General features: G+C 38.7%; 2 protein-coding genes across 3 annotated transcripts in view; both read right to left on the reverse strand.

Annotated features, from left to right (window-relative positions):
* Nucleotides 1–455: 455 nt before the first annotated feature.
* LOC306851175 (NLR family CARD domain-containing protein 3-like) lies at nt 456–10,875 on the reverse strand. 2 transcript variants are annotated; one of them, XM_079387312.1, is made up of 14 exons: nt 10,778–10,875; nt 9,956–10,449; nt 7,845–7,937; nt 7,604–7,708; nt 7,168–7,272; nt 6,588–6,674; nt 4,679–6,439; nt 4,398–4,571; nt 3,797–3,970; nt 3,529–3,702; nt 3,258–3,431; nt 3,011–3,184; nt 2,736–2,906; nt 456–1,399 (listed from the first exon to the last, which is right to left on the reverse strand). In XM_079387312.1, exons 3-14 carry the CDS (start codon nt 7,880–7,882, stop codon nt 1,360–1,362), a joined length of 3,177 nt encoding a protein of 1,058 aa, XP_079243438.1. In that variant the 5' UTR covers nt 7,883–7,937; nt 9,956–10,449; nt 10,778–10,875; the 3' UTR covers nt 456–1,359. The 2 variants fall into 2 exon arrangements, with proteins under 2 accessions (XP_079243438.1, XP_079243437.1); XM_079387311.1 differs by lacking the exons at nt 9,956–10,449; nt 10,778–10,875 and adding an exon at nt 9,158–9,244.
* A 1,748-nt stretch (nt 10,876–12,623) lies between these two features.
* The window catches only part of fcgbp (Fc gamma binding protein), a gene marked incomplete at both ends in the record, with an annotated part of 36,120 nt that continues 21,879 nt past the window's right edge, over nt 12,624–26,864 (reverse strand). The window contains 16 exons of the mRNA XM_079387434.1: nt 12,624–12,908; nt 13,037–13,414; nt 13,720–13,922; nt 14,025–14,586; nt 15,108–15,703; nt 16,260–16,824; nt 19,022–19,617; nt 19,694–20,270; nt 21,365–21,693; nt 21,807–21,882; nt 21,992–22,191; nt 22,303–22,885; nt 24,210–24,548; nt 24,826–25,091; nt 25,639–26,209; nt 26,287–26,426. Of these exons, the coding sequence (XP_079243560.1) occupies nt 12,624–12,908; nt 13,037–13,414; nt 13,720–13,922; nt 14,025–14,586; nt 15,108–15,703; nt 16,260–16,824; nt 19,022–19,617; nt 19,694–20,270; nt 21,365–21,693; nt 21,807–21,882; nt 21,992–22,191; nt 22,303–22,885; nt 24,210–24,548; nt 24,826–25,091; nt 25,639–26,209; nt 26,287–26,426 (6,266 nt within the window). The remainder of the gene's footprint in view (nt 12,909–13,036; nt 13,415–13,719; nt 13,923–14,024; nt 14,587–15,107; nt 15,704–16,259; nt 16,825–19,021; nt 19,618–19,693; nt 20,271–21,364; nt 21,694–21,806; nt 21,883–21,991; nt 22,192–22,302; nt 22,886–24,209; nt 24,549–24,825; nt 25,092–25,638; nt 26,210–26,286; nt 26,427–26,864) is intronic.

A 26,864-nucleotide genomic window follows, 5' to 3' on the forward strand; every position in this document is an offset into this window, starting at 1 on the left:
CTATGTAAAACTTATCTGTATGAGATGGTGTTGCACACGTACACACATATATACATAAATACACAGAAAATGGCTGAGAACTTTAAAAAGAAAGGCTTTCTTTTCATGTATAAATACAAAAATGCCAAATCTTGTCTAGTCTGTCAAATTCATAATGGAGTTTTTTTTTTTTATTATTCCAATTTAAAGTTGCTTATAATTTAACCAAGATTCATACCTGAAAGCACTAGATGTCCATTCTGTAAATGTATCTAAATGGAATCACAATCCTAATTTATACTTCTCTAGTCATACACTTTGTGAAAACATACTGACTTCTATTGCTTTTATAAAATCTGAAACTCACCATTTGTGTTGAGAGCCGGACACAATTAAGCTGGCACTACAACTTCAGGATTCTCGATTCAATAGTTTGTCATCAATTATTCCTTAATTAACCACTATAACAACATTTTGATAGCCATTGATAATTCTGTTTATGTTAATTATAAAAAACAAAACTATTTAATAAACAGCATATAAGTAAACATTAACATACATATGACATACAAAAACATAAAACAGTTGTTTGTAATTATAGTTAATGGATTGTATAAAATTACATTTAAATATGTGACATTGCCTTAACTCCACATTTACAACAACAAAAAAATGTACATTAGTTAAATCATTATAGTGTTACTTCTTTTCTGAATGTGAGAATTGCACACACTTGTTTAAGAAACATACATGACAAAATATGTTAGTTCCGTTCCTTTTTAACTAAACAGGTAGCCTTAAAATTACTGCATTCCAAAAAAAAAAAAAAAAAAAAAAAAAACATTTAACAGCTTAAAACATTGCCCATGTTTGTGAAATAGAAACACAAATAGATTGAAAGACAGACAGACAGATAGGGCAATTGTACCATTTTTCTCTCTTAACTAACAGACCTCTACAAATCATGTTATGATAAACATGCGTCCACAGTTATTGCACCATTAATACTCTATATTTATATATTAGTCTTCATATGTACTCTTTAATACATTTATTAATGACATAAGCACACTGTACTCAATTTTTTTGAAGTTGTAATAAAACATTGTAAAACCTTATTATAAAAAATTAGGCCTACTGGAGTACACTTTACAGAAAAATATTTCAATTTTGTATTTCAAAATTTCATATTTAAAATGTGTTGCTTGTGAATATTAAAAAAAAGTTACCCAATAATGGATAGTTCAAAGTAAAAGAATGAATGCTGAAAAGTTCAGTGCTTATTTACAAGTGTGAGGTGGATCTTGTGTCAGCCTGTGTCAAATATGAGTAGTGATTAATGTTTAATTGTGCAGCAGGATCATTGTTGCTCCTGACATCTCAATATTCTAAGTAAGAATCAGATCTGCAAGTGGATAGACTGAAAGGAAAGCAAAGACAAGTAACAAATAAATTACATCTCTACAATATATAATGTATAATGAGTGTACAGATAATGAGTGAACTACGGTGCCTGGGAGGGGCCGTCTTCGGTTCACTTAGTTTTGTTGTGGCCACGAGATATTAATTCATGCGAACGTCATATTAACTCATGGGAATGTGATATTATGACTTCTTATATTGAGGGAACGACATTTTTCTCGTGGCCATGAGTTTAATGTGTGAACAAACCTGATAAATAGTGATGATAAATGAGCGTGTTGTGTTTTCATTTACTAACTATGAATGATTCATTCCTCAACAAAACACTAGGCAGTAGGCTATAATATTAATAATTATTAATTTGGAGAAAAAAAAAGAAATATGTTAAATTCAACCTTTAAACTGTATTTCCATTAGGCTATAAATTCCAGTCAGCATAATCAAAGCTTAATGTCGAGTATTTACAAAACTGATCAGAATGTTATGTAAAGAGATCGAAATGAAGGGAAAAGTTTATATAAAAATAATAATAGGCTAATAATAATAATGATAATAATAGCTAATAATAATAATATACAAATATTATGGAAAAAGACTATCAGTTAATGGAGACACACAGCTAGCAAGACTGTGTGATGGATAAAAATGTTTTCTTGTAGGTCTATTTTATTTTATGTAACATTTAGCCTTTGCACAACTGCGCAACATTGCGTGCAACTGCTTACAGTCCGGCAGCCTATTCTATAATAATTAATGAATAATTTCTTAATTCAAAATAAAATATGAATGAATCCTGATAATCCCGGGTTGCTATGGTCACGTAGGTTTGTTTACACATTAAACTCGTGGCCACGAGAAAAATGTTGTTTCCTCAACATAAGAAGTCCTGGCCATGAGAAATGGATGTTGTTCCCTCAACATAGCATCTCGAGGCCACGACATAAGGATGTCGTTACCTCGACAAAACGATCTCGTGGCCACGACATATCACGTTCCCATGACTTAATGACATGACAAAACTAAGTGAACCGAAGACGGCCCCTCTCGGGCACCGTAGTGAACAGATCTACTAATAACTGCTTAACTTCAAGTCTGTTCCTCACACTAAGATAAAGTGTGGCTTAGAAAGACTTGCAATAAAGCTCATGGGATATATGGACTACTTTTACTGTTTATTGCGGTTTAAAATGTGAATCATCATCCACTTTAATTGTGTGAAAAAGGGCAACTTTCTTTAAAATAGCACTTGCATGCAGGATAGGAAAGGTTTAAGTTATGGTAAGTAAATAATTTTTGAAAAATCATTTTGGGTGAACTATCCCATTAAAACTCACTTGACTTTTTTCAGCTTATTATCTGGATGATCCTTTAGAGCCAAAAGTTGCTCCGTTGACTTTTCTATTTCATTCCCAGACAGATGCAGCTTACTCAAGTTTGAGAAGTTTAATGTCAGAGCAGAAATCAGAGCATCACAACCTTCATCTTTGATACCACAATCATTCAACCTGCAGAAGGAACAAAGACACATCTTCACTGTTGAGGATACTCATAGACACTTATGTGATTTCTGAGTTTGACTTGCAGAGTATTTCAAGTGCTGTGACTCTACCCGAGTGTCTGTAGTTTACAGTGAGGACTCTGCAGTGCAGCAGAGAACAGCTTCAGCCCTGAATCTCCTACGACATTGTTAGACAGATTCAGCTCTTTCAGCTGTAAGAGGTTTGATGTTAGAGCTGAAGCCAGGGCACCACAACCTTTGTGAGTGATACCACAACCAGTCAGCCTGCACAGAGAAACTTATTTGGATACACTGTAATTGGGGTCAGGTAATGTGTAACTCAGGAAAGTTTTCTTACCACAGTTGTTCAAGACCAATAGCAGGACAATTTTGTCCTTTAGAAAGAAGCTTAATTCCAGAGTCTCCCAGTTTATTCTCAGACAGATCCAGCACTTTCAGGTGTGAGGGGTTTGATCTCAGAGCTGAAGCCAGAGCAGCACAACTTCCATCTGTGATACCACACTCCTTCAGCCTACAGACAGAACAAATATGCATCTTTCACTTGTTTTATTCATAAAACATAGATCAGTTCACCAGTAACCACTTGAGCAGACTACACGAGATCATACCTCAGAATTTTCAGTTGACATTCAGGATTATGTAAAGCGACAGATAGCCAATTCGCTCCCTTATCTCGTACATTATTTGTAGTCAGATCCAGCTCTCTCAGGTGCGAGGGGTTTGATTTCAGAGCTGAATCCAGAGCAGCACAACCTTCATCTGTTATATCACAATTCCTCAGCCTGCAGATATAACAAATTACACACTTATTTGTATGTAAGTGTTTTGAGGGCAGACTTAAGTATTCTGTTAACACAACAACCAAAGAGATCATACTTCAGTTTCTCTACTCTGCAAAGAGGATTCTTCAGTCCATCAGACAGACACTGTACTCCTCTACCTCCTAGTTTATTAAATGACAAGTCCAGTTCTCTCAGGTGTGAGGGGTTTGATATGAGAGCTGAAGCCAGAGCAGCACAACCTTTATCTGTGATACCACAACCATTCAGCCTGCAGAGGGAACAATAACAATTCTCTCTCAGTTCATGTAAGAGCAAATACTTCTTCATAAAAAGTTAACCACAACCTATATTGCCAAAAATATTGGGACGCCCCCTTCTAATGAACAGGTTTGACTACTTTAGTAATTCCCATGAGTACACATCTTAATGTTTAAGCATATAATGATATTCTAGGGAAGTCTGTGCTTCTAATTTTATAGCAACAGTTTGGACAGGACCCTTTTCTATTCTAACATGACAATGCCTCTGTATATAAGGCAAGGTTCAAAAAGAAATGATTGATGCAATCAGTGTGGAACATGTTCATTAGAAGGGGGTGTCCCAATACTTTTGGCAGTATAGTGTATGTACATTTCAGTACTTGCTTTAATATTACGAATATCCTTCAATATAAGCTTATGCATAATAACAGTTACCCCATTATCTGTAGTTTGCAATTAGAATTTCCCATTCCTTCAGACAGCAACTTCACGCCTGCATCCTTCAATTCATTTCCATTCAAATTCATTTCTGTTAGACATGAAGGCTCAGAGGCAAGAGCTATGGCCAGAGGATGGCAGCACTTTGGTGTCAGTTCACAATGAGTAAGTCTATGAAAAATATTACAAAAATTTACAGAAGGATTTATTTCAAAATAAATCAATTGAAGACAGTTTGTATCATGGAATTGTATAAACGCATTGTCATTATGACATACCGAACTGATTTGGATGCTTTAACCACAGGCACAAGATGCAAAAGAACTCGCACCATTTGTGCACAGTTGGTTTTCCAGGCATATGCCTTCAGTTCAAACACATCCAAGTTCTCTGAAGTCAGAAGAACAAACACGACAGCTGACCACTGTAAAGGGGTTAATTTGGCTGTGGTAAGAGCTCTTTGATTGAGATAATGCTGAATTTGTTCCACTAGTGAAATGTCACCCAGATCATTAAGGCAGTGGAAAAGACTGATGAATTTATCTGGAGTGGGATGTTCCTCTATCTTCTTCTTAATGTATTCGACCGTTTTCTCTAAATTGTGGTACCTGGTTTCTGTCTGTGACAGAAGAACTTTTAAAAGAGTCTGATTGGACTCAAGTGAGAAGCCCAGAAGGAAGCGAAGAAATAGGCCCAGGTGTCTATTTTTATTTTGTAAGGTCTCATCAACAGCTTTCTGATGCAGGTCAAATATTGGAATCTGTGTATATGTTGCTTCGTGAGATGGTTCAGTAGTTTGGTGTAACACATTAATGTTCTGTGTTGTGAAAGTGTGATGCACATACAGAGCAGCCAGATGTTCCTGAATGCTGAGGTGAACAAAGCAGTAGATTTTACCAGAATGTAACCCAAACTCCTCTCTGAAGATCTGACTGCACAACCCAGAGTACACTGATGCTTCTGTCACATCAATGCCACACGGTCTCAGATCTTCTTCGTAGAAGAGAGCATTGCGTTTCATAAGCTGCTGAAAAGCCAGTTTTGCCAGTTTGAGGATCATGTCTGCATCTGTCCCGTTATTCTCATAGTCCTTTTCATGTTTGATTTTGGTCTGAATGATCAGGAAGTGTGTGAACATTTGAGTGAGAGTCTTGGGAATCTCTCCACTCTCTGCTTGACTCAACATCTTCTCTAGAACAGTGGCTGAGATCCAGCAGAACACTGGGATGTGACACATGATGTAGAGGCTCCTTGATGACTTCAGGTGTGAGACGATTTTCTCAGCCAGGATCTGATCACTGATTCTCTTTCTAAAGTATTGCACCTTCTGAGGATCATTGAAGCCTCGTACCTCTGTCAGTCGATGGACACACTCAGAGCGGATGAGATCAGCTGCTGCTGGTCTGGAGGTGATCCAGATGAGAGCAGAGGGAAGCAGATTCCCAGCAATGAGGTTTGTCAGCAGCACGTCTAATGATGTCTCTTCGGTTGCATCCTGTAGAATCTCATTTCTGGGAAAATCTAAGGGAAAACGGCACTCGTCTAGACCATCAAAGATGAACAAAATTTTATATTTATCACTGAAAATGTCAATTTCTTTAGTTTCAGGGAAGAAAACATGGAGAAGATCTAAAACACTGAGCTTTTTGTCATTTATCAACTTGAGCTCTCTGAAAGGAAGTGGAAATATGAGGTGGACGTCCTGATTTGCTTTCCCTTCGGCCCAGTCCAGAATGAACTTCTGCACAGAGACTGTTTTTCCAATGCCAGCGAATCCTTTAGTCAGCACAGTTCTGATGGGCTGTTTTTGTCCAGGTAACAGTGAGAAAATATCATTGCAGTTGATTGGTCTGTCCTCTGTCACTGCTTTCATAGCTGCTGTTTCAATCTGTCTGATCTCGCATTCTTCAGTGATTTCTTTAGCATCTGTGATGTAGAGCTCAGTATAGATCTCATTTAAGAGTGTTGGGCTTCCTTGCTGAGCTGTTCCTTCATGTAAAAACTGATATGTTTTTGTCAGTTTCATTTGGAGTTGAATTCTGCAAAATTTAAATAATCATACATTACTAATATGTAAATGTACTGTATGTACGTTGAAGACTTGTGATAGTAAACAAAAATAACCTTTATTTGATTATTTTAAGTATTCCTCATGTGTCTCCATGAAACCTGTGTTAAATGTCTTACCTGCACTGTGTATATGTAGATTCCTGGCAACTGTACTCATTTATGGACACACCACTGCTAAGGTCCATTCTTTCCTGCTTTATTAACCTAGAGTAATAGGCAAGGCAAGGCAAGTTTATTTATATAGCACATATCATACACAATGGTAATTCAGTGGGATTTACATAAAAGGAAGTAAAATAATCAAAAATATAAATCACAACAATAAAAACAAGGAATTTAAAAATGTTTAAAATTATTTAATTTAAAATTTAATTTAAATAAATTAAAATTAAACAGTTAAGAATATAAAATTATTATACATAAAATAGTGTGCAATCAGTTTGGCACTGATTTTTTAAATAAATCTGAGTATTCAAAGAACACAAAGCGATTAAAGACACAAGTGTGCTGAATCTGATCTTCTCTGTTGACTTAAACTGAAGTAAAGCACATATTTTCTTCATGCAATAAATAACATTTTGGAAAACAGTGCAGTACTTATAGCAGCCACATAAAGCTTTATTTTTCTGACATAATATTTGCTACATTACATGTAATTTTGATCATTGGTGGATGATTGTCCCATCTATAAATTTACCTGGGTTTAGAATCGGGAATACATTTAACAGACAATGGCGGATGGTTTGCTGTGTCGCTTGTCATGAACACACAGCTCGGCTCTGCTGAGACTGGTCTCCTCTGCCTGTAACAGGGAATATTATACTTCACATACAACAGTAAATAAATAAAAAACATTAGTCTGTTAAGAAGAACAATAACAAGTAACAATCACACATATTACTTTAATTTGTAAGCTTAATACAGATTCAGATAATTTCCACATGTGCCACACCATGTCAGTTCAAATCTTTGATTTAATGAATTGAAATATTAGCTAAATAATTTAATTTCTGAAAAAATAAATAAATATCAATAACATATTACAGATTTAAATATCTGTTTTTATATTATTTTGTTATGACATTTTAATGAGAGATAGGAAGTGATAGTGACAAGATTGTCCATAAATGTACCTGTCTTCAGAAGTGCGGTCACCTTTGAATTCAACATATAGTTCCTTCGATGCATTACTCTTCATGGAGACACAGCTGGGCACTTCAAAGTCTGATGTTTTCTGCCTGTAATGGTGCAAAAACAGTTTTACGTCATATACAATAATAATCTGTTAAGAATAATCTGTTGGGCCTCACAGCCTGCCGGACTGCTCAAATCTGTATTCACAGATTTTTTTTTTTTAGTTTTTTGTATGCTTACTTGAGTGTAGGAGATTCACTTTCCAGTAAAGGATCCATTGCGGTTTACTCCTTAACACACTCACCAGTCCTGAAAAACTCATTTGCTGTGTTACTGGGATACAGAAAAAATAAGCGTTTCAGTTAGAAATGCATTATATAAATAGCAGTAATTTAAATTGACTTTCATAAAATATCTAAATAAAAATGAGTATTTAAAAATGTATCTAAATACAGATGAAATACGACAAATTATGCAGGAAAAAATGACTATGATGCAGTGCAATAAACAAAAGGTAGGAACAAAGGGTATTCCGTGGACATGGACTTGGACGTAACTATGATTTAGAAGTCTAGTATTACAAAAAAAGCTCATTCAAAGACTGCTGCGCCTTGTGTGTTCATTGTGCTCCAGTGACATTCAATGTACCAAAGATTTTCCACTTTGAACGGCCTAATCCACCACCCGTTGAACAAGTTTAAAACAACAATCTGCAGCAAACACATTGCAGTCCACTGTTATTGCACTTGTGTAACCACAATTTTTAAATTGTACATTGAGATTTATGATAGTGATCAGTTTATTTTCCCACATTGCTGTTGCATTAGGCCAGTTGACATGAAGAATGACAACTAGAGGAGAGCAGGGCACAACCTAATACTTTTGGACTTTCTCAGTTTGTGTAAATCCACATGGGGTTCAGAGTAGCCCCCACAACAATTTCACACTTGTCTAGTACAAATATGAGATTGTGTTTCATAATTACAGTGTATACTTTTTTCTTTATTTACCCTAAAAGAACAGAAGTGAAATCTGGCAACATTCCCCAGTGGGGCACATTGTAACATGACCATAGACTGTAAAAAAAAGAAAGAAAGAAAAACATAAAAAAATATGACCATAAAAAAAAAAAAAAGGTTTTATAAAATACTGGCAATATAATAAAATTAAAGGATTAAAAATAAACTAATTTTGGACTTTGACAATGAACACATTACAACCAGGGCCCCATGCTTGGGACTGCCCCGATCGCATAGTTCAAAACAATAAGGGGCAATGAAGAAACATGTTCAGAAAAACCGTAAAGAACACATTCCCCGCCATTCACACACAGCTCTCACAGAACAGGAGACAAATAGACAAGCCAGTGCTTGTAAAGCAAAGTAGGCTAATCGTCTGTTTGTGTGGACGCTAATAAAGTTATCGATATTGGCCTAGTTCTGGGAGTGAACGGGCTTTATTTTTTCGAATGGAGATCAACTTATTTGAAGTATTTCCCAAACATATTTAATTTACAAGCTCTAGTATTTTATAATGTAATAAATTGAACTTACCAACAGTTTTACCCGGGCTTTAGATGCTGCGCTTTAGATGCTGTTCTAGTCTCAGCTGAATGCATTCAAATGGCTATAACCTGCCTTACTGGAAATGCAGCTTTATTGTTTAGTTATCTAATTGGGCTGAGTTTTAAAACAGACAACACCCTCTTAGCTGCAGACGGTGACATGACGTGACCTAGAGTAACTATGTGGAAATTCCAAGCTTATTCCCCCAAGAGTCAAGTTTATCCATCGTTTGCAATGACCAGAATTAAGAAGATTTTTATTTATTTTTTTAAAGACTGTTTTGTGGTGACATTTTTTTTGTTTTTTTTTGTTACAAGGATAAATGACGGTAGTTCACCTAAATATAATTTACACTGAAGATTTAAGTCATGACATAGAAAAGAAACGTAGGCTACATTGTAGGTTTAATTTTGCAAGTAAGGAGTAATAATTATAACTTTTCCTTAGAAATAGTGTAGGAGTGTTTGGTTTCAATAGTTCAAGAGGCTTCATTGGTTCTGATTCATTTAAATTTATTCATAACTATTATGATTCTCACAGCATGTACTTACAGCTGTATATAGCACACAAATACATAAGCTTTTGAATGAACTGAACAAAGGTTTAACCTGTATGCCCACGTGAAATACATCATGAGATTCTGGCTGAGGTGTCACCGACAAATCACAGAGTTCAGATTCTGATGTCATGCTCCGGATTATTTATTTTTCAACTAAAGTCAGCAAATTGAAGCTCTGAAAAAGATTGATGTGTGAAAAAGCCAGTAGAGAGTGCCAACATTTTTACCTGAGAGCATGAGGAGAATTTTCAAAGAAAATTCTGTGGAAAATCTAAAGAATGACCATCACAACAGGTCACACTGGTAGCCACTGAGTCTGATGTTCTCTGATGAACTTGGAATAAAAATGAAATGTACAGTTCTTATTAGTATTATTAAGAATTAACAGTAATTTAACTTCAAAGCCAAATGACAAGAAGTTGCATATGGAACAACATTTGTGTCCAAAATAACTAGCTATACACAAACAATGTATGTACTCAAACATCTAGTGTGTGAGGTTTAAGGTTATGCTGCCCCATGCCATTGGCCATCTAACGAAAGGCAGTTGAGTGCATGTCAAGTTCTGTGTGTTTTCTGACTGACCACAGCTCTGCCCAAACTTGAAAACTGCTTAATCTCTGATGGACGCAAAGGACAACTCAAATCTGTTTCTTTTTTGTTTTTTTATTTTCTTAAAGATGGTTTGATAGATTGGGATGGAACAGAATAGTTTGATAACCTTTAAGATACACAAACAAAAGACATGAATTAGTTACAAATACATCTCAATAACACTTTCTCAAAGTAATAAATAAATGTTACTGAATCCTCAAACCAAAACAAAGTCATGTAGATTAACCTAGGATCTCTAATAGTTAATAATTAAAATACCAATCCCATAATTAAACTTGTATAATAATTAATACACATGCTTAAAGTAACGTTACTTCCAAGTTTGACGTTTACGTAATAAAGTCTTAAACTATTTAACTTAAATTGAACGTTACAACTAAGCAAAAGTCATATAGAAGCATGACCTCAACACATTCAATCACATTCTGTCCTACCAGTTGCGTCTTTGGATGATCAGGAGCTGTGGTCATAATATTTCTTCAGGACCGGGTGAGAGGGCCAACTGAACTCTTACCAAACATTTCAATGCCATGCACTAAGCCGATCAAAACAAGCCCAATTGGGCGTCAACCCGCCCAATCTGGCAACACTGCTGACAGAAAGACAGGACAGGACATTAATACAGCGTTGCAAAAACCAAGAAACTGTTGGTTGCTGCCATCTGCTGGGGTTTTGTATACATGTTAGAAGAGTACACAAAATTAGAAAAACAATAAATTTTTACAGATAGATTTCAGATGTGTATTTTAATGTGCATAATCTCAAATCATAAAAGTGCAGTAATAAGACTAAAACATACTAAATAGAAATAATTTACACTTAGAATGTGTGTAATAATTTACACACATTCTAAACCCCAATGTACAATTAGCTATTCCTTCTTTAGAAAGAAATCTGTGTTAGCAAAATCAGAATCCCTTCCTCCCAGTTTTGTTACACATGACTGGAATAAAAACACGAGTAACAGGTTAGCCGCTGACATTACATTTGAAATAATGCTCTTTGTTTTCCAATGTTTCAGAGGCTAAGATGAGGTCTTAGGCCTACTGGAAATGCATCTGTTTACTTGACCAAATTGGAAAGAAAGAAGTTTAAATTGAGACGCCCTCATGGACAGAAGTGTTGCATGTTACAAAGGAAGTGGCATGTAAATGTCAAAATGATTTATACTGCGAGCTTTAGGAAACAAAATCCTAACAAATTACATTTTATGTACATGCAAGAACAGGGTTACTAAAATGGTTTAAGTAGTTTAAAATAGTTACTTTTTGCACAAATATCTTTTGAAGGTTTTGGTTATAAACCCTTCTGTAGATTTCAAACCAGATCCAGGGTTAGATCTCAAAGCAGTTCAAGCATTATGTGATGCCACAACCTCTCATCCTTCAGAGTGAAGAATGACATCCTTTATATTTGAGTACTGGTCAATTACAGTTTAATCATGACAATGCAGAAGTTAAAGACACTACATAAATAATATTAGTACAATTAAAGCCTTTATACTTAATCTACTTTTGAAACTTTACTTTGCCAAGTAAACATTTTGTGCTTAGGTCTCACGTTATCAACTCACAATTAAGACTGCAAGAAACAGAACTTAGTTTATTTTGATTTTATTCATGACATGTTTAGTCTTATTTGGATGATTAACCAGAAACATACATACTGTATACCTCATTAGTGCATATTCACTTTAATCTGCATTGTATTCCTCTTCAGTCACAATCTTACTTCCAGCACTTTTCAAAATACTTTAAGCCTAGGGCCAGGCAATTTGGGCAAAAATGACAGTTTCCATGTACGATATACAATATCTCTCATGGTTTATCGTTGGTTGATGCAATCTACTGGGGCTTTGCGCATGTCTATTAAAAACATGGTTTTGTAAGGTTTCAGAAGTGTATTTTAATGTGCACACTCAATTTGTAAGTACAGTAACAAGATCAGACTAAAACATTGTATAAATCAGTTTTACACCTGTTAAACAGTATTTAAATAAAATACAATTTACAATTACACTTCATAAAGTCTTTGTGCTAGCAAAATGACTAATAAAAGAACGAGGACTAACAGGTAAATTTACAATTCCTTTATTATACTGAAATCTGTGGTAACAATCTTCCCAGGATTGTTAGACACTGTAATAAAAGCACATGAGAAGTAAAAGATTAGCCAATGCCATTCAACATTGTTATGCATTTGTTTTGCAATGTCCATAATGGGAGTACAATTAAATCTTGTATAAATGGCTTTAGGACGACCATCCATACAATAAAATATTTACCATGTAAAGTCTTCAGCCTGCCAGGATGCAGCAACTACAGACATCACAGTGGAGTTTCTCCCATCAGAAGTTGTCATATCATCTGCAGGGTTTCCATTAAAGTTGCCACAGGCACCACAAACTTTGTCTATCAGGTCTCTGCTTATGGATAACACGATGCTTTCACGGAGAGTGTAAGTCAGTGTCATGGCAGACATCTTGATGATCACAGCCTCATTTCGGTACGAGATTGACATTCCCTCTTTAGGAACGACGGGATACGAGACTTTCTTTCCATTCACCTGTTTTAATGAGAAATACATTCCCAGTTTAAATGTCGACAGCACTTTATATTTGATTTGAAGCAATCTGAAGAATCTGAAGTAGTTAAGTTTAACAAAAAAAAAAAAAAAAACCTAATTCCACTGACCCAGCTGTGCCCGTGATTGACTGTGATGATCATGTCCTGGAAGAAGACATGGACAATTGTCACATTACCAGAATCATTCCTGGCACACGCATGTGCATCTAACACCACACGGAACCAGTCAGGTGACTCTTGATTGCACAAGAAAGCCATTTGATATGCTCCCGGCCGCTGCACTGCCCCCTGTACACCATCAAAGGACTGCAACTGGTCACTGGCATCGAATACACATTGGCCTTGATCAGTGTAACAATCTCTTCGTCCATCCTGAACCTCACAGATCTCTCCTCTGCCACAGGTTTTGTTCACACACTCCAGCAGCCCAGCAGCACGACACACACACTTCCTGTTGCAGGTGTCAGTCACCAAGACTTCACCAACCTAAGTGGAAAGAGTGGAGAATATAACCATTTAAGATAATTAGCCATAACCTTAGCCATATAACCACCAAGGAAGGTGATACCAGTTTTTTTTTATCATTCTACAGAAACTACATTTCAACTTGAACAATGATTTGAGTTAACAAAAACATTAAACAATGGATTTAAGAAACTTCATGAAAATAATAAAAAAAAAAAAAATCTAATTAGGAGAATCAGAACTCCTAAAGCCTGTGGCCAAAGTTAAATAAATGCTCTTTTTAGACCGCAATCACTTATATCATCATGAAAATAAATGAATCTGACCTTTAAGTATTTGCCATTATGGACACATCCGCAGTCTCCCACAGTCACACACGTGTCACCATCTGAGAACCAGCCTTCGTCACACTGACAGCCTTCCATGAAAATATCTGGGCAGTTGTTAACGAACCTGCCAAGGCTGGCACAGGTGTTGGCACAGTTATTAGAGTACTGTGTATAGTGACTGTTGGCTGGACAGTCCGCCGCTTTAAGAGAGTGCAAAAAATAGGCGGTTATTTAAAAAAAAAAAAAAAAAATCCTAAAATATTGTACATTAAAATAGATAAAATCATAAGGTTTAAACTTACAGCAGAATGAACCATTTCTCCATGGCATGATTTGTATTCCAGCTTGCTGGCACATGATGGCATAAGCCTGAAGATTCTCACACAGCATCGCTGTCTCTCCATCCATAAAACACATGTCAAACACACAGTTAATCACATGCTGCTCAGGATTCACGTGATCATGACAGGCACTGAAGGGACCAGCAGCAGCTGCCATCAGTCCACAGGCATCATCTCTGCGGTATCTCTTGGTTTTGGTTTGATCGCACTGCTGCGGTAAACTTTCATCTCCACATTCAACACCAGTGGCTGGCAATGCCCATGCTCGTCCGAATGCACTGACACTGGCGCTTTGTGTGCCATTGGGCAACAAGAAGTCATCGGCAGGGTTACCATTGTAGTTTCCACACAGGCCACGCATGCGGCCTTGATAGTTGGAGGGTACATATACTTCTGCGTGGTATCGGGCGTCATACAGAACTCTCAAGCCAAAGTCGGTTTGCACCGTCACACTTTGATCAACCTGGTTAATGGTGACTTGAGTGCCAAAAGATGAAGGGAGTGTGACCAACTCGTCGTTCACCTGTGAAAGGGAACCAACAGGAACATTTCATCTTAATATACAGTTATTTTTCTATTATGATTTGTTTCATATTTACATTAAGAAATTAAAGTAATAAGTTAACAGTTTTTTTTACTACACCGTTCAAAGGCTTGGAGTTGGCAAGTTAAATTTTTTTTTGCTCCCCAAATGAGCATTTTCTATGCTTTATCAAATACAGTAAAACAATAGAGAAATTACTAAAGATTTACAATTTTAAAAAATGCTATTTATTCCTGTGATGGCAACGATCATCCAATATGCAGATTTGGTTCATATTAGAAAAGACAACCATTCATCAATGTGGACAACAGCTGAGCAGCTTAACATCTTTGTGGAAACCGATAAACATTAAGATTTGCTGAATAAAAGTTCAAAAGAACAATTCATTCAAAATAAGTGACAATAAATACATTTGCTGCAGAAGATTGTTTAATCCTTGCTAAAAAAAAAAAAAAAAAAAAAAAAAAAAAAAAAAAGGGCCAATCTAGATGAAGACTTACAGTGACTCTCAAGCGTTCACCTCGTCCGATGCTAATCGTCAGGTTGTAAACAGTCACGGTCAAGCTCTTGACGACAGAAACCCTTCTGTTTGTAATCTGGTCGTTCTTGGATTCCACAGAAAAATTCACCAGCCGTCCTTTGGCCTGATCAAATACCTTAGCGAGCGTATAAACACACGCACCTTGAAAGTCAAACATCCTGCCATCAAATGAAAAGTAGTGAGGGTCACCAGTGGCCACACATCTTGCATAACTGACAGGGTGGCATCCTAAAACTCCATCCACCACCCTGCAAGATTCCCCTGGACTACAGCTTGATGCTTGGCAGGAAACGCTTCCATTTTCTCCACACACGCAGCGCTCCAAGCATTGCTTTTGGACGTAAAACATCTGGTGTTTGTTGTAATAGCGTCCTCGATAGAAGCAGCCACATTCTGCTTGCGGCAAACAGGTTTGACCGCTCAGGATGTAACCCTGATCACACTGGCAGGCCTCAGCACAGGGTCTGCTGCAGTTGTGTGCAGAGATATTAACACAGCTCTCCGTACAGCCTGGAGCACAGGGGTTGTAGTGGCTGTTGGATGGGCAGGATGGAGCTGTAATAGAGCAGAGACAGAATTCATTTCAGTCAGTTTGTCTTGGGAGAGAGAAAAAAAAAAAAAAAAAAAAAAAAAAAAAAAAAAAAAAAAAAAAAAGTTTCTACTACTAAAAACTTTATTAAAATAAATCAAATAGGGATACTTAGTTCACCCACAAGGGACCTTTTACTCATGCAGAAAAATGCATACAGGTTTAGATCATGAGATATTTTGACTCATTGAATGGGGAAATAAAATTAAAACGATCATGCTAACTGAAATAAGTTTAAATATGCATAACATCTATTAAAGCTATATAGAAATAAAATCATGACAAGCACCAAAAAGTGCCAAAACTTAATGAAAACTAATGTTTTGTCACTTCTGCATTCACATTCAAAATTCTAAATATTAAAATACACATTCGTATTAGTATAATAGTAATGCTGCTCTTTAAAATTTAGTCAAGTCACAATTAATTTTAGTCAATTGTACTAAGCATCAAATTGTAACGCTGACTTTAACAAGTAAAATAAAATCAGTCTTGATTGTAACACTTTATAAATTTACTTACGGCAGAAAGTGGCATTTCTCCATGGGTGAACCACGATATTTTGACTCTGACATGCAGATGCATAAGCTGCCACTGCATTGCACAACGCAACCTGATGTCCCTGGAAGTGGCAGGTGTCGAATATGCAATCCTCTAGGTAAGATCGGGAATTTATCTGCTCATGACATTCTCTGAAAGGCCCCGTCCGGTTTGTGATGATCTCACAATAGCGCTGGGCGTTCCCTCTCTGGGTTACTTTGCAGGTTGAGCATCCAGCACCAAGGCAACCAGCTGAGGAACAGCCAGGTGCTGCAGCAACCTGCCAGCTCTGTCCCAAACTACTGGCATTGGCTGCCATCAAACCATTGTGCATTGTAAAGTCATCCTGAACAACACTGTTGAAGTTTCCACAAAGTCCACAAACTGCACCGCTGTAATTGTCACGTAAAGTGACCCTGACCACACTGGACCAGTCAAAGGTCACCTGGAGACCAAAGTTAGTCTTCACCACAGCAATGTTACCGCTGCGGAAAACTAGAAGCACATCTTGCATCAAAAAAGGAAGCTCCGCTAATTGGCCATCGAACTAAGAGAGAAAGACAAAGACTGATTACTAGCACAAAAGAGTCCATATTTCAGGTTATACATCAAACTGCGGGAGTGACTGGAAAGCAGACGGCGCTTTATGCTTTTGGATCACCCTCGTGGTGCTTTGTGCGCGGATTGATCAATCCGTCTGCATGGCACCGATGCACCTCAAACAAGCCAGTTGTCTTTGGCGCGGCCATGCTAGTGAAATGAAAGATGAAACCTGTTCAGTGATGCAAGATCTGGCTCTGTGGTGGCTCTCTAGCCTGTGGAAAAGCAAACCAGTTCTTAAAGGGATCGCCAGTCGAACAAACTAAAGAACCGCCAAGAACACTGGCTCTGAACTAGCACTGGCCCCCCCTGAAATTTGGCTGGCCACCCCAGGTGCCCCCCCCTACCAGATGTCTTGCGATAGGCTTGTTTTTAGTTAGTTTCTAACTGCATCTGGCGCATCTTGGCATGTGTAGGCAGCTGCCTAGGGTCGCTTTCTCCTCTTTATTAATTTTAGGTATTTTAGCGTGATCTAAATGACAAATGTCGAGAGCGCATAATGTTACGCGATCATGTAATGCGCGAGCACGAATCTCTCCACTCGCAAGCGGATTTCCTTCACTCACACAAAACTGGACGTGTGCTTTTAATTCTACATTGTTCTTTTATGAATTGGCTCGGGTCTCACTCAGATATTGCATGTATGCTCAAACTTTATTCTCGCATCACTGAAGACCAGAAAAGCTTTTTTCTAATTCAAGTGAAGAGTAGGCTTTTCTCTCTAAATGGAAGCAAGCTGAATATAGTTAGCCTTCTGTAGTTATAAAATGTTATTAATAACTATTTTAGTTAAGTGCTTAAATTGTAAATATGCACTTATTGAATTATTTTATGTAGTACATTTGTATTTTGCTGTTTTTGTATATTTATAGAAGCACATCAACCAGGTTCCAGAAATAACCACTAAGGCTGCTTCTGAAATAAGTGGGGGTGCTCTCTTAATGCACATTTTCACATTTTGTCCCTTCTATTGCCATCAATATGCTGCTACTTCGAGAGCGAATCCCGCATAAATATGCAGATGTCATTCCCAAAACTTTGCAACGTGTGTGGGCAAAAAACAAGTTCTACATTTTAAATGGATTGCTTAGAAGGCTCGCAAAGAGTGCTCATAACCAATAAAGCTGTCACTCTTTGTTCATCGCGATCTCACGAAGTTCTGTGAGGACCAATGAATCTCACACTGTGCAATTAATAGCCTATATAATATAGGCCTATTAACATTGTGTATCCAACCCCTCCACCCCCACCCCCCCCAACCACCCTCTTTTAAGGCAGTGCCCCAGACTGCCCCCCCCCCCCATTTAAAGTGCTCTAGACACACCCCTGCTGGCAATTAAATGATCTTCATACTACGGACTTGCTAATGGGAATCAATGGCTACCAGGGGCCTGTACCATGAAGCTGGTTTAGCTGGCTAGCCAGGTAAGTTTTAGTTCGCACCAACCGACTTACAATTTTTTTTTTTTTTTTAGGTCCAGGGTCATAATTGAGATACCAAACTTGTTTTCCTTCTTGATAGGTAAACTAATATGTTGGAGCTTTTATTGAAAGCAGCCTACTTTTACCTACAGACACCGGTCGTAAGTTTTATAGGCCCGTAAGAACCGAGATTGACGGAGGAGGGGGGGGGGGGCACACAACATGTGAAACGGGTGTTTGCAAAGGTGTTTTGAAAATGCGTTTTGTAATTCCACGGAGTCAGCGCAGAAACTACACACTTCACATTTAAACCGAGCTATTATGTTAACGAAAAACCACTGGGAGCTTCCATTTAAGCTTCCTTTGGTGTGTGTAATTTTTAGCCTAATTTTCCAAATAAATGTATCAGTAATTACCAATCTCTGTGTCTGACTAGAGTAACTTTTTTTAGTCGATTCACTTCAAAGAGCCACCACATAAGTCATTCGCAATAAGACTTCAGCAGTGTCATAACACATCTACAGGCAGCATGGAACTGATAGCGCCACAGTAGAGTAGCACAGCAAACAGTATTTTAGCATGCTAAAATACTGTTTTCTGTGCTACTCTACAGTGTCTCACCAAAAATATAAACCAAACATCACTTTAGTCTTAATGAACCTGAACAAGAATGGTTCTCACCCCACTAGTGTATAAGGTGTATATTGTGTGACTGTACTCACCAGTAATCGATATGGATGTTCTCTGGTCATTGTGATGGTGAATCCATTCACAGACACATTGACAGTCTTGGGGAAGCTCACTGCACTGCTCAAACGATGATCATTCTGAATGGTCAGATTAAAAGGTACCAGGCCTTCTTTATCAGTGCACAGGGCAGCCAATTGATACACACATGTGCCCTGGAAGTCAAAATGGAGGCCGTCGAATGTGCTGTAATGTGGGTCTCCTGTTGCTACACATACGGCAGAGCTCATTGCATGACAACTGCGATTTCCATTAATGACCAAGCAGCTCTCATCAAGGGCACAAGACGATTCATGACACACGACAGACAAATTTTGATTACATTTGCAAAGCTGATGACACTTTTCATCCGCCCAGAAAGTTTGGCCTTGTTGGTAGTAGGCACCTTCATAGATGCAGCCACATTTATTGGTGGGCACACAAGTGTCAGCGCCGAGGACAAATCCACTGTCACACTCACAGGCTTCCACACAGGTATCACTGCACTTTGGCTGCTGATTTGGGTACGGACACGTTACTGGACAAGCAGAAACGCAAGCCTCATAATGACTGTTGGGCGGGCAACTCATAGCTGTTGAAGAACAAGAGGTTCATGGTTAAAAAGTTTAGGAAATAAACGTGCACCCTATGAAAGTAATCAAACTTACAGCAATTGAATCTCCCTCTCCAATCTGTAATGACAACACCCTCTTGACGACACTGATGGACATACGTCTCCAGAGCCTGACAGAGTAGTTCTCGGTCTCCGTTATTGAAGCACAGATCGTAAACGCAGCCTTGCTGGAATGCCTGTGGGTTCACTTTAGCATGACCTTCACTAAACACTTTCTGGCCTTTAGATGTCAGGACACCACAGAAAGCATCCGTTTCGTAGAGAGCATGTTTGTCAGGAGGGCAAACAGGGCAGTCAGTCTCACAGCCATCGTGACACACAGATGTGACACTGTCTTCTGCTCTCCAGCTCTTTGCCCACTGGTACAGACTTGGAAGGAGGTTTCCAGCAGGGTCTCTCAGCTCATCTCCACTATTACCATTGAAATTTCCACACAGTCCACACACAACTCCATAGTAACTACTAGGCAGCTGCAGGACAACTCTTGAGTTCCAGTTGAAAGAGACCCGCAGACCAAAATCGGTTTCCAAAAGAGCAGCTTTGCCACTTTGTCTCACCCTCACACGGCCATCATGAAGATCAAGTGGAAGATAAAACTGTAAACCATCCACCTGACAGAAGAAAGTCAGAATCATTAAGAGGCATAGTTAACCCAAAAATGGAAGTTCTATTAATTACTCACCCTCATGTCGTTCCAAACCCGCGAGACCTTTATTCATCTTCAAAAATATCTAAAATAATAAATTTGTGTTTTGATGGCATTCGAGAGCTTTTTGACTCCACAGACAGCAAGGGTCCTATCACAATCAAAGAACAGAAACGTAGTGAGGGCACACTTAACAGACCATGTGCCAGTGGCTTAACAGTAATATTATGAAGCCATGAGAATACTTGGAGAAGAATTGTTGAATAAAGTTATTAGTTTTTCGCACCGTGTCACCCTAGGGTGCCATTTTGGAGAATGATGACACACGCATGATTTTCCTGCTCGTAAACAATGTGGGTGCAGCTGACGATGAACACGCTTTGTTGTGATACTCTCCAAAATGGTGCTCTAGGAAGACGCAGAGGAGAAGAACTGAATAAAGTTATTTTAGTTCTCTTTTCACACAAAAAGAGGAATCTCGTAGCTCCATAATAAAATCACAGCTGAACCCCTGATGTCACATGGACCATTTTGATGTCCTTACTACGTTTGAGTTTCTTGATCGTGGTAGGACCCTTGCGGCCTATGGAGGGCCAGAGAGCTCTCGGATTTCCTCTATCCAAATTTGTGTTCCGAAGATGAACGGTGGTCTTACGGGTTTGGAACATGGGTGAGTAATGACATTTTAATTTTTGGGTGAACTAACCCTTTAACACGAGGCGGTTTAAATGGAAATGTCTGATTTAAGTGCGGGAATAGATGTTACACCCCAATATAGATTTGGAATGTCAAATATTTTGTCCAATTTATACATGTAAAAAGTAGACTTAGAAAACAGCAAATCGGTTTTGTATAAAATAAATTACAGGAACAAAGTAGGCAAAATATTAGGATAAAAGCAACCATTTTAAATTCTTGCTGAAACCTTTATATAAAAAAAAAAAAAAAAAAAAAAAAAATTGTTTGGAAAAGTACATTTATGCAAGTGTCAATGACTAAGTGATGGCCCTGAGTGAGTATTACAATATGAAAACGTCTGTAAATAAAGTGACTCATTACCATGATCCGTGCAGTCTGGCGCTTCACTAAGGTTAGGGTTATGCCATATACAGCAACTTCCACCTCCCGCACACAAGACACGTCAGGGTTACCACGGTTTTCATTGCGCTGAGTTACCGAAAAGGGCACTAGTCCGCTCAGATTCCCAAAGGTCTTAGACAAAACATATCTGCAGGTGCCCTGGAAGTCATATTTGTAGCCATCAAAGGTGTGGTAGTGCGGATCACCCCACGCCAAGCATGTGCCGTTGTACTGGGGCACACACACTGCCTTGCCATGTTCAGAGAGGCATTTCTCTTTCTCACGACAGCGGAGGTCTCGACAAGGATCTGTAAACCGAAAAACAGGGGTTTAAAAAAAAAAAAAAAAAAAAAAAAATTTGCCATTTAATAGGATTAAGAAATTAGCGGTTAATAGGATTAGCGGTCCAGTAACATCTTACCCTCACAGGTAAGTCCCTTCCCTGGATCACACCGACACATCTGCTCATAGCGGTCCAGGTAAACAACTGCTCCAGACTGAAAACACAATGTGACAGTGCAAAGCAATGCATATGGACACTCACAGAAAAGCTAGGATGTGCGCCCATCCAAAATCCTTAGAGTAAACGCAAAGCCATCACTCCACCTTAAATGTGTGTCCCTGATCATAGCACCCACACTGCAGGTGTTCAACGCACTGCTGGCCATCAAAAAGATAACCATTGTCACAAGCGCAGCCCTCTGTGCAGGTTTTAGGACACTGGACTATTGTAGTTAAACCAGGACAGGCAGCAGAGCAGATGTCTACACAGAGCTCATAATGACTGTGAGTGGGACATGACATTGCTGGAATACAAAATGATAGACAAATATACTGATGAGGAAAAAACAAATTAAGACAGTCACTTAAGTTTCAGTCAGTGATGGATAAATACCACTAAATGTCTAAACACTTACAGCAGAAAGAGTCTGTCCTCCAGTTTTGGATAATGACCCCAGCTGTGTGGCATCTAAAAGCGTATCTCGCCACACTGTCACAAACCACCTTGCTGTTGCCATCAGAAGCACAAGCATCAAAGACACAATCATTCAGATACGTTGAGCAGTTCACCACAGAATGACAGGCAGCAAACGGCCCACTGGGGTCAACTAGAACTCCGCAGTAGGGAGGCTTTTTAAAGACTGCTTTTAGATGGGAATTACAGTTCAGACATGTGTCGCCTTCACATCCGTCCTCACACACGGCTCCAGGGATGTCCACTTTCCAGGCACTCCTGAATACATTCACATCCTGTGTAACACTGCCATCTGGGAGGCGGAAGTCATTGGAAGGGTCTCCGTCAAAGTTGCCGCAGAGTCCGCAGATTTTGCGGCGGTAGTTGCCAGGAATGGTAACAGTGACGTAGTTAGAGAGGTCATGGGTCACTCTGAGACCAAAGCCAGTCGTGATGACGTAGTTAACGCCATCTTTATAGGCCTGGACCAAGGAGCCATTTAAACTCTTTGAACTGTATGGGAGGTTAGTCAGAACCCCATTGACCTGTGGGAATGGTGTTGTGTTAGGATCATACTACTTATTGGACCAAAAAACAATACACAGAATCTCTTGGATTACAATTTACAACTTGACGGATGCACTGTCACATCCTCTAAAGTCAAAAATCTGGGTGTTATATTAGACAGCAACTTGTCCTTTAAAAATCATATTTCCCATGTTACAAAAACAGCATTCTTCCATCTTAGAAACATTGCCAAGCTTCGAAACATGCTACCTGTTTCTGATGCAGAAAAGCTAGTTCATGCATTCATGACCTCTAGACTGGACTATTGTAATGCACTGCTAGCTGGTTGTCCTGCATCTTCAATAAACAAGCTACAGATAGTCCAAAATGCAGCGGCTAGAGTTCTTACAAGGTCAAGAAAATATGATCATATTACCCCAATTTTACAGTCTCTGCACTGGCTACCTATTCAGTTCCGTATCATTTACAAAATATTATTACTTGCCTATAAGGCCCTAAATGGTTTAGCTCCTGCGTACCTAACTTGTCTACCACGCTACAATCCAACCCGCTCGTTAAGGTCGCAAAACTCTGGACTTTTGGTAGTACCTAGGATAGCAAAGTCCACTAAAGGAGGTAGAGCTTTTTCACATTTGGCTCCCAAACTCTGGAATAGCCTTCCTGATAACGTTCGGGGTTCAGACACACTCTCTATGTTTAAATCTAGATTAAAGACACATCTCTTTAGCCAAGCATTCACATAATGCATTTTATAATCTTGTACTGTAGTATATCTGATCAAATGTACATTATTATTATTCTTTAGCTTGGGATGGAACAGCAGCTACGCTAATTATGTTTCTATTTGTCTCTGTTTCTGCCACGGGATTAACATCCCGTGGTAATTAGGAATGACAGAAGCTTCAGTCTGGATCCAACCCCTAAATGATCTGAGATGACCGAACACCTGAGAAAAGATAATGCCAACCCCTCAGAGGATGCCAACGCTCAGACAACATACAGAATTACCAAATGACCACTGGAACTAGTTGAGACCTTACAATCTGACTTTGCTGCAGTTAAATTGAACTGCTGGTTTGTTGGCCAGAGGCCAATGTTTGATATTGATATTGTGATATGTTTGATATTGATATTGTGATATGTTTGATATTGTGCAGTTGCTTTGACACAATTTACATTGTTAAAAGCGCTATATAAATAAAGGTGACTTGACTTAGGATCATACTATAAAATTAAAAAAAAAAAAAAAAAAAAAAAAAAAAAAAAGTTAAGCAGAACTACATATCATCAGGCTTTATGGAAGCTTCACTGAAGAACAAATACAGACAAATCAGCACTTACCAAGATCTGGGGCTCGTTTTGTCTTAAGATGATGGTGCTGCCGTAGACCGTTAAGGCCACTTGCTTGGTAACGGAGACTTTATGATTACTATTGGGCCACCATCTCTCATTCTCCACCTGGATGGAGAAAGGGGCCAGGTTGGTCTGCTCCAGGCCAAAGGTTTGAGACAGAATGTAGGTACAAGTCCCCTGAAAATCAAAGCGTTGCCCATCAAAGGACACATAGTGTGGGTCTCCAGAAGCTTCACAAGTGGCCTGTCCGATTGGCTGGCATCTGCGAACGCCATCCACCAACTCACACCTCTCATAGGGGCCACAAGACAACTTATTAGAAAGCACCTGTGGAAAGAGCATTATATTAAATGTTTAGTAACTAGTATCAAGATATGAAGCCATCAACAGAAAGCCATTCCAAAATCTGAGAACTCCCTTACTATAAAGAAAACAAAATCAACAAAAACCATGTACAGACAACTTATTTCAAAAGAGCGATGTAATAAATTATTTCTCATATGACTGAGAAATAGGAGACTGAATTCTTATAACAAGCACTTTAAAACCCAAATCAAATCCTATTCTAAAACTGATGTATAACCTCAGTTTAGGGTCTTCATACCTGGCCATTCGGTAAACAAGTGCACACCTCCTCACAGTTTTTGCCAGGATAGAACTGTTGGTAAAGCAAGTAGTAGCGGTTGCCATAGAGACACCCACACTGAGAGCGAGGGACACATTGTTCCCCACTCCTGATGTAGCCCTCATCACACACACAGCCCTCCATACACGGGCTACGACAGCCAGCAGGAGGAGCTAAACTATGACAGGTGACTTCACAGGCAGAGCCACAGAGCTCATAGTGGCTGTGGACAGGACACTGAACACCTGACAAAATGAAATGTCAGACACATGTCTGGTTAAGTGCTGATTTGAATTACAAGAATATAAGTGGTCAAACAACCAGTAGAAATGCTAATATTAATTCTGGTACTCACTGAATTAATATTAGCCCTAGTTACTAAGTTAGACTAGGGGGTTTTCAAATTGGGGTCCACAGAAAACTTAGGTTAAATAGTGCAAAAGTTAACGTAACATCTTATTTAAAAAAAATAAATGGGGGGGGGGGTTACAATCTAGACCGTTTACAAGTTCGTAAATCATGTCAAATCTACTGCAGGCCATTTTTCAAAATGGGTCTTAAATAGATTTGTATTTGGGGCAAGTTGTGCAACTCAATACTCCGATGCTAAAATGTACAAACATCCTTCTAACCATTCCATTGTTTTTGTGCTCTGCTTTATTTTAAGCCTTTGAATAAACGGAACTAGAGTGTCATGAAAGGATCACTATTCTTAAAACTTGTGTATGAACAATATTGCCATGTATATAGTTTCTCAGAAAGGTCTAAATACAATTGCTCCAGGTTTCTCACCACAGAATTCTGCAGTTCTCCAGGGGCTGATGGTCCTTCCAATCGCCTGACAGGCAGATACGTATGCTGTTATGGCCTGACATAGTACGTCTCTCCTTCCATTGTACAAACATGCATCATAAACGCAATCCTCAAAAAACTGTGCAGGGTTTATCACAGTTTGACAGTCCCTGCAAGGTCCTTGTGGGTCACGCAGGAGTCCACAGAAATCAGACGTCTCATAGACACTCCTTTTGGTTGGGTCGCAATCCTGACAACTGTCAGTGCAGCCATGCACACAGACTGGGATCTCAGCTACACTCCAGCTCGCCCCAAAATCCATCGGTCCTGAAGCAGGTATTGTTGTTCCTCTGACAATCAGATCATCTTCTGGATTTCCATTGTAGTTCCCACAGAGGCCACAAACGGCACCCATGTAGGTGCTGGGGATGGTGATGGTTGCATAGCTGTTCCAATCAAACGTGACTCGGAGACCAAAAGAGGTCTGAATGACAGCAGACCAGCCACTTCTGAAAACCGAAACCAGACCTTCAAAAAGTGTGAGGGGAAGGTTCACCAGCTCACCACTGACCTAAAAAGAAAGCCATTTTTGCTTAATGAAATTACTTTCATGTAAAGCTATATGGAAAGAACGCAACTAGAACTTACGGTAACAAAACCGCTGTATTCCCGATCAATGACAATGGTGATATTATATATTCTGATCTCCAGTAATTTGGTGAACGACACCACTTTGCTTCCCCGAAAGTCATTATGCACCAGCACTTCAAAGGGCACCAGTCTAGAATCTGAGACATTAAGTCCAACCAACTGATACACACAGTTGCCCTGAAGGGAGAAAATACCTTTTCACCAAGGCTATTCAAAGCACATGGAATCATTTACCAAAAAGACGAATAATTCATGCCTACAAGTGCATTTAAAGAGCGCTACCACTGTTGCTGTAGTATTGTTTGTATTACAGTACTTACGTTTTGCTTTTGTGTTTTCATTTTCAGTACATTCCCATTTTATTTTAAAAGACTTATTAATTGCTTGTCAATTACTACTTCACACTAGCTTCTAGAAATTGGTACTTTGTTACTTCCCAGTTAGTTGTGAAGTGAACATTTTTTCCCCATTTTATTTCAAGTTTGCTTTTGAGGGAACATTTGTGGTCTCCTGCATTCTTTTACTCATTTGACTTCATATTTTGTGCTTTCACTCCCTCCATTCTTGGTTTGTCA

The sequence above is a fragment of the Barbus barbus genome (assembly GCF_936440315.1).
Source record: "Barbus barbus genome assembly, chromosome: 31".
NCBI classification, from domain to species: domain Eukaryota; kingdom Metazoa; phylum Chordata; class Actinopteri; order Cypriniformes; family Cyprinidae; genus Barbus; species Barbus barbus.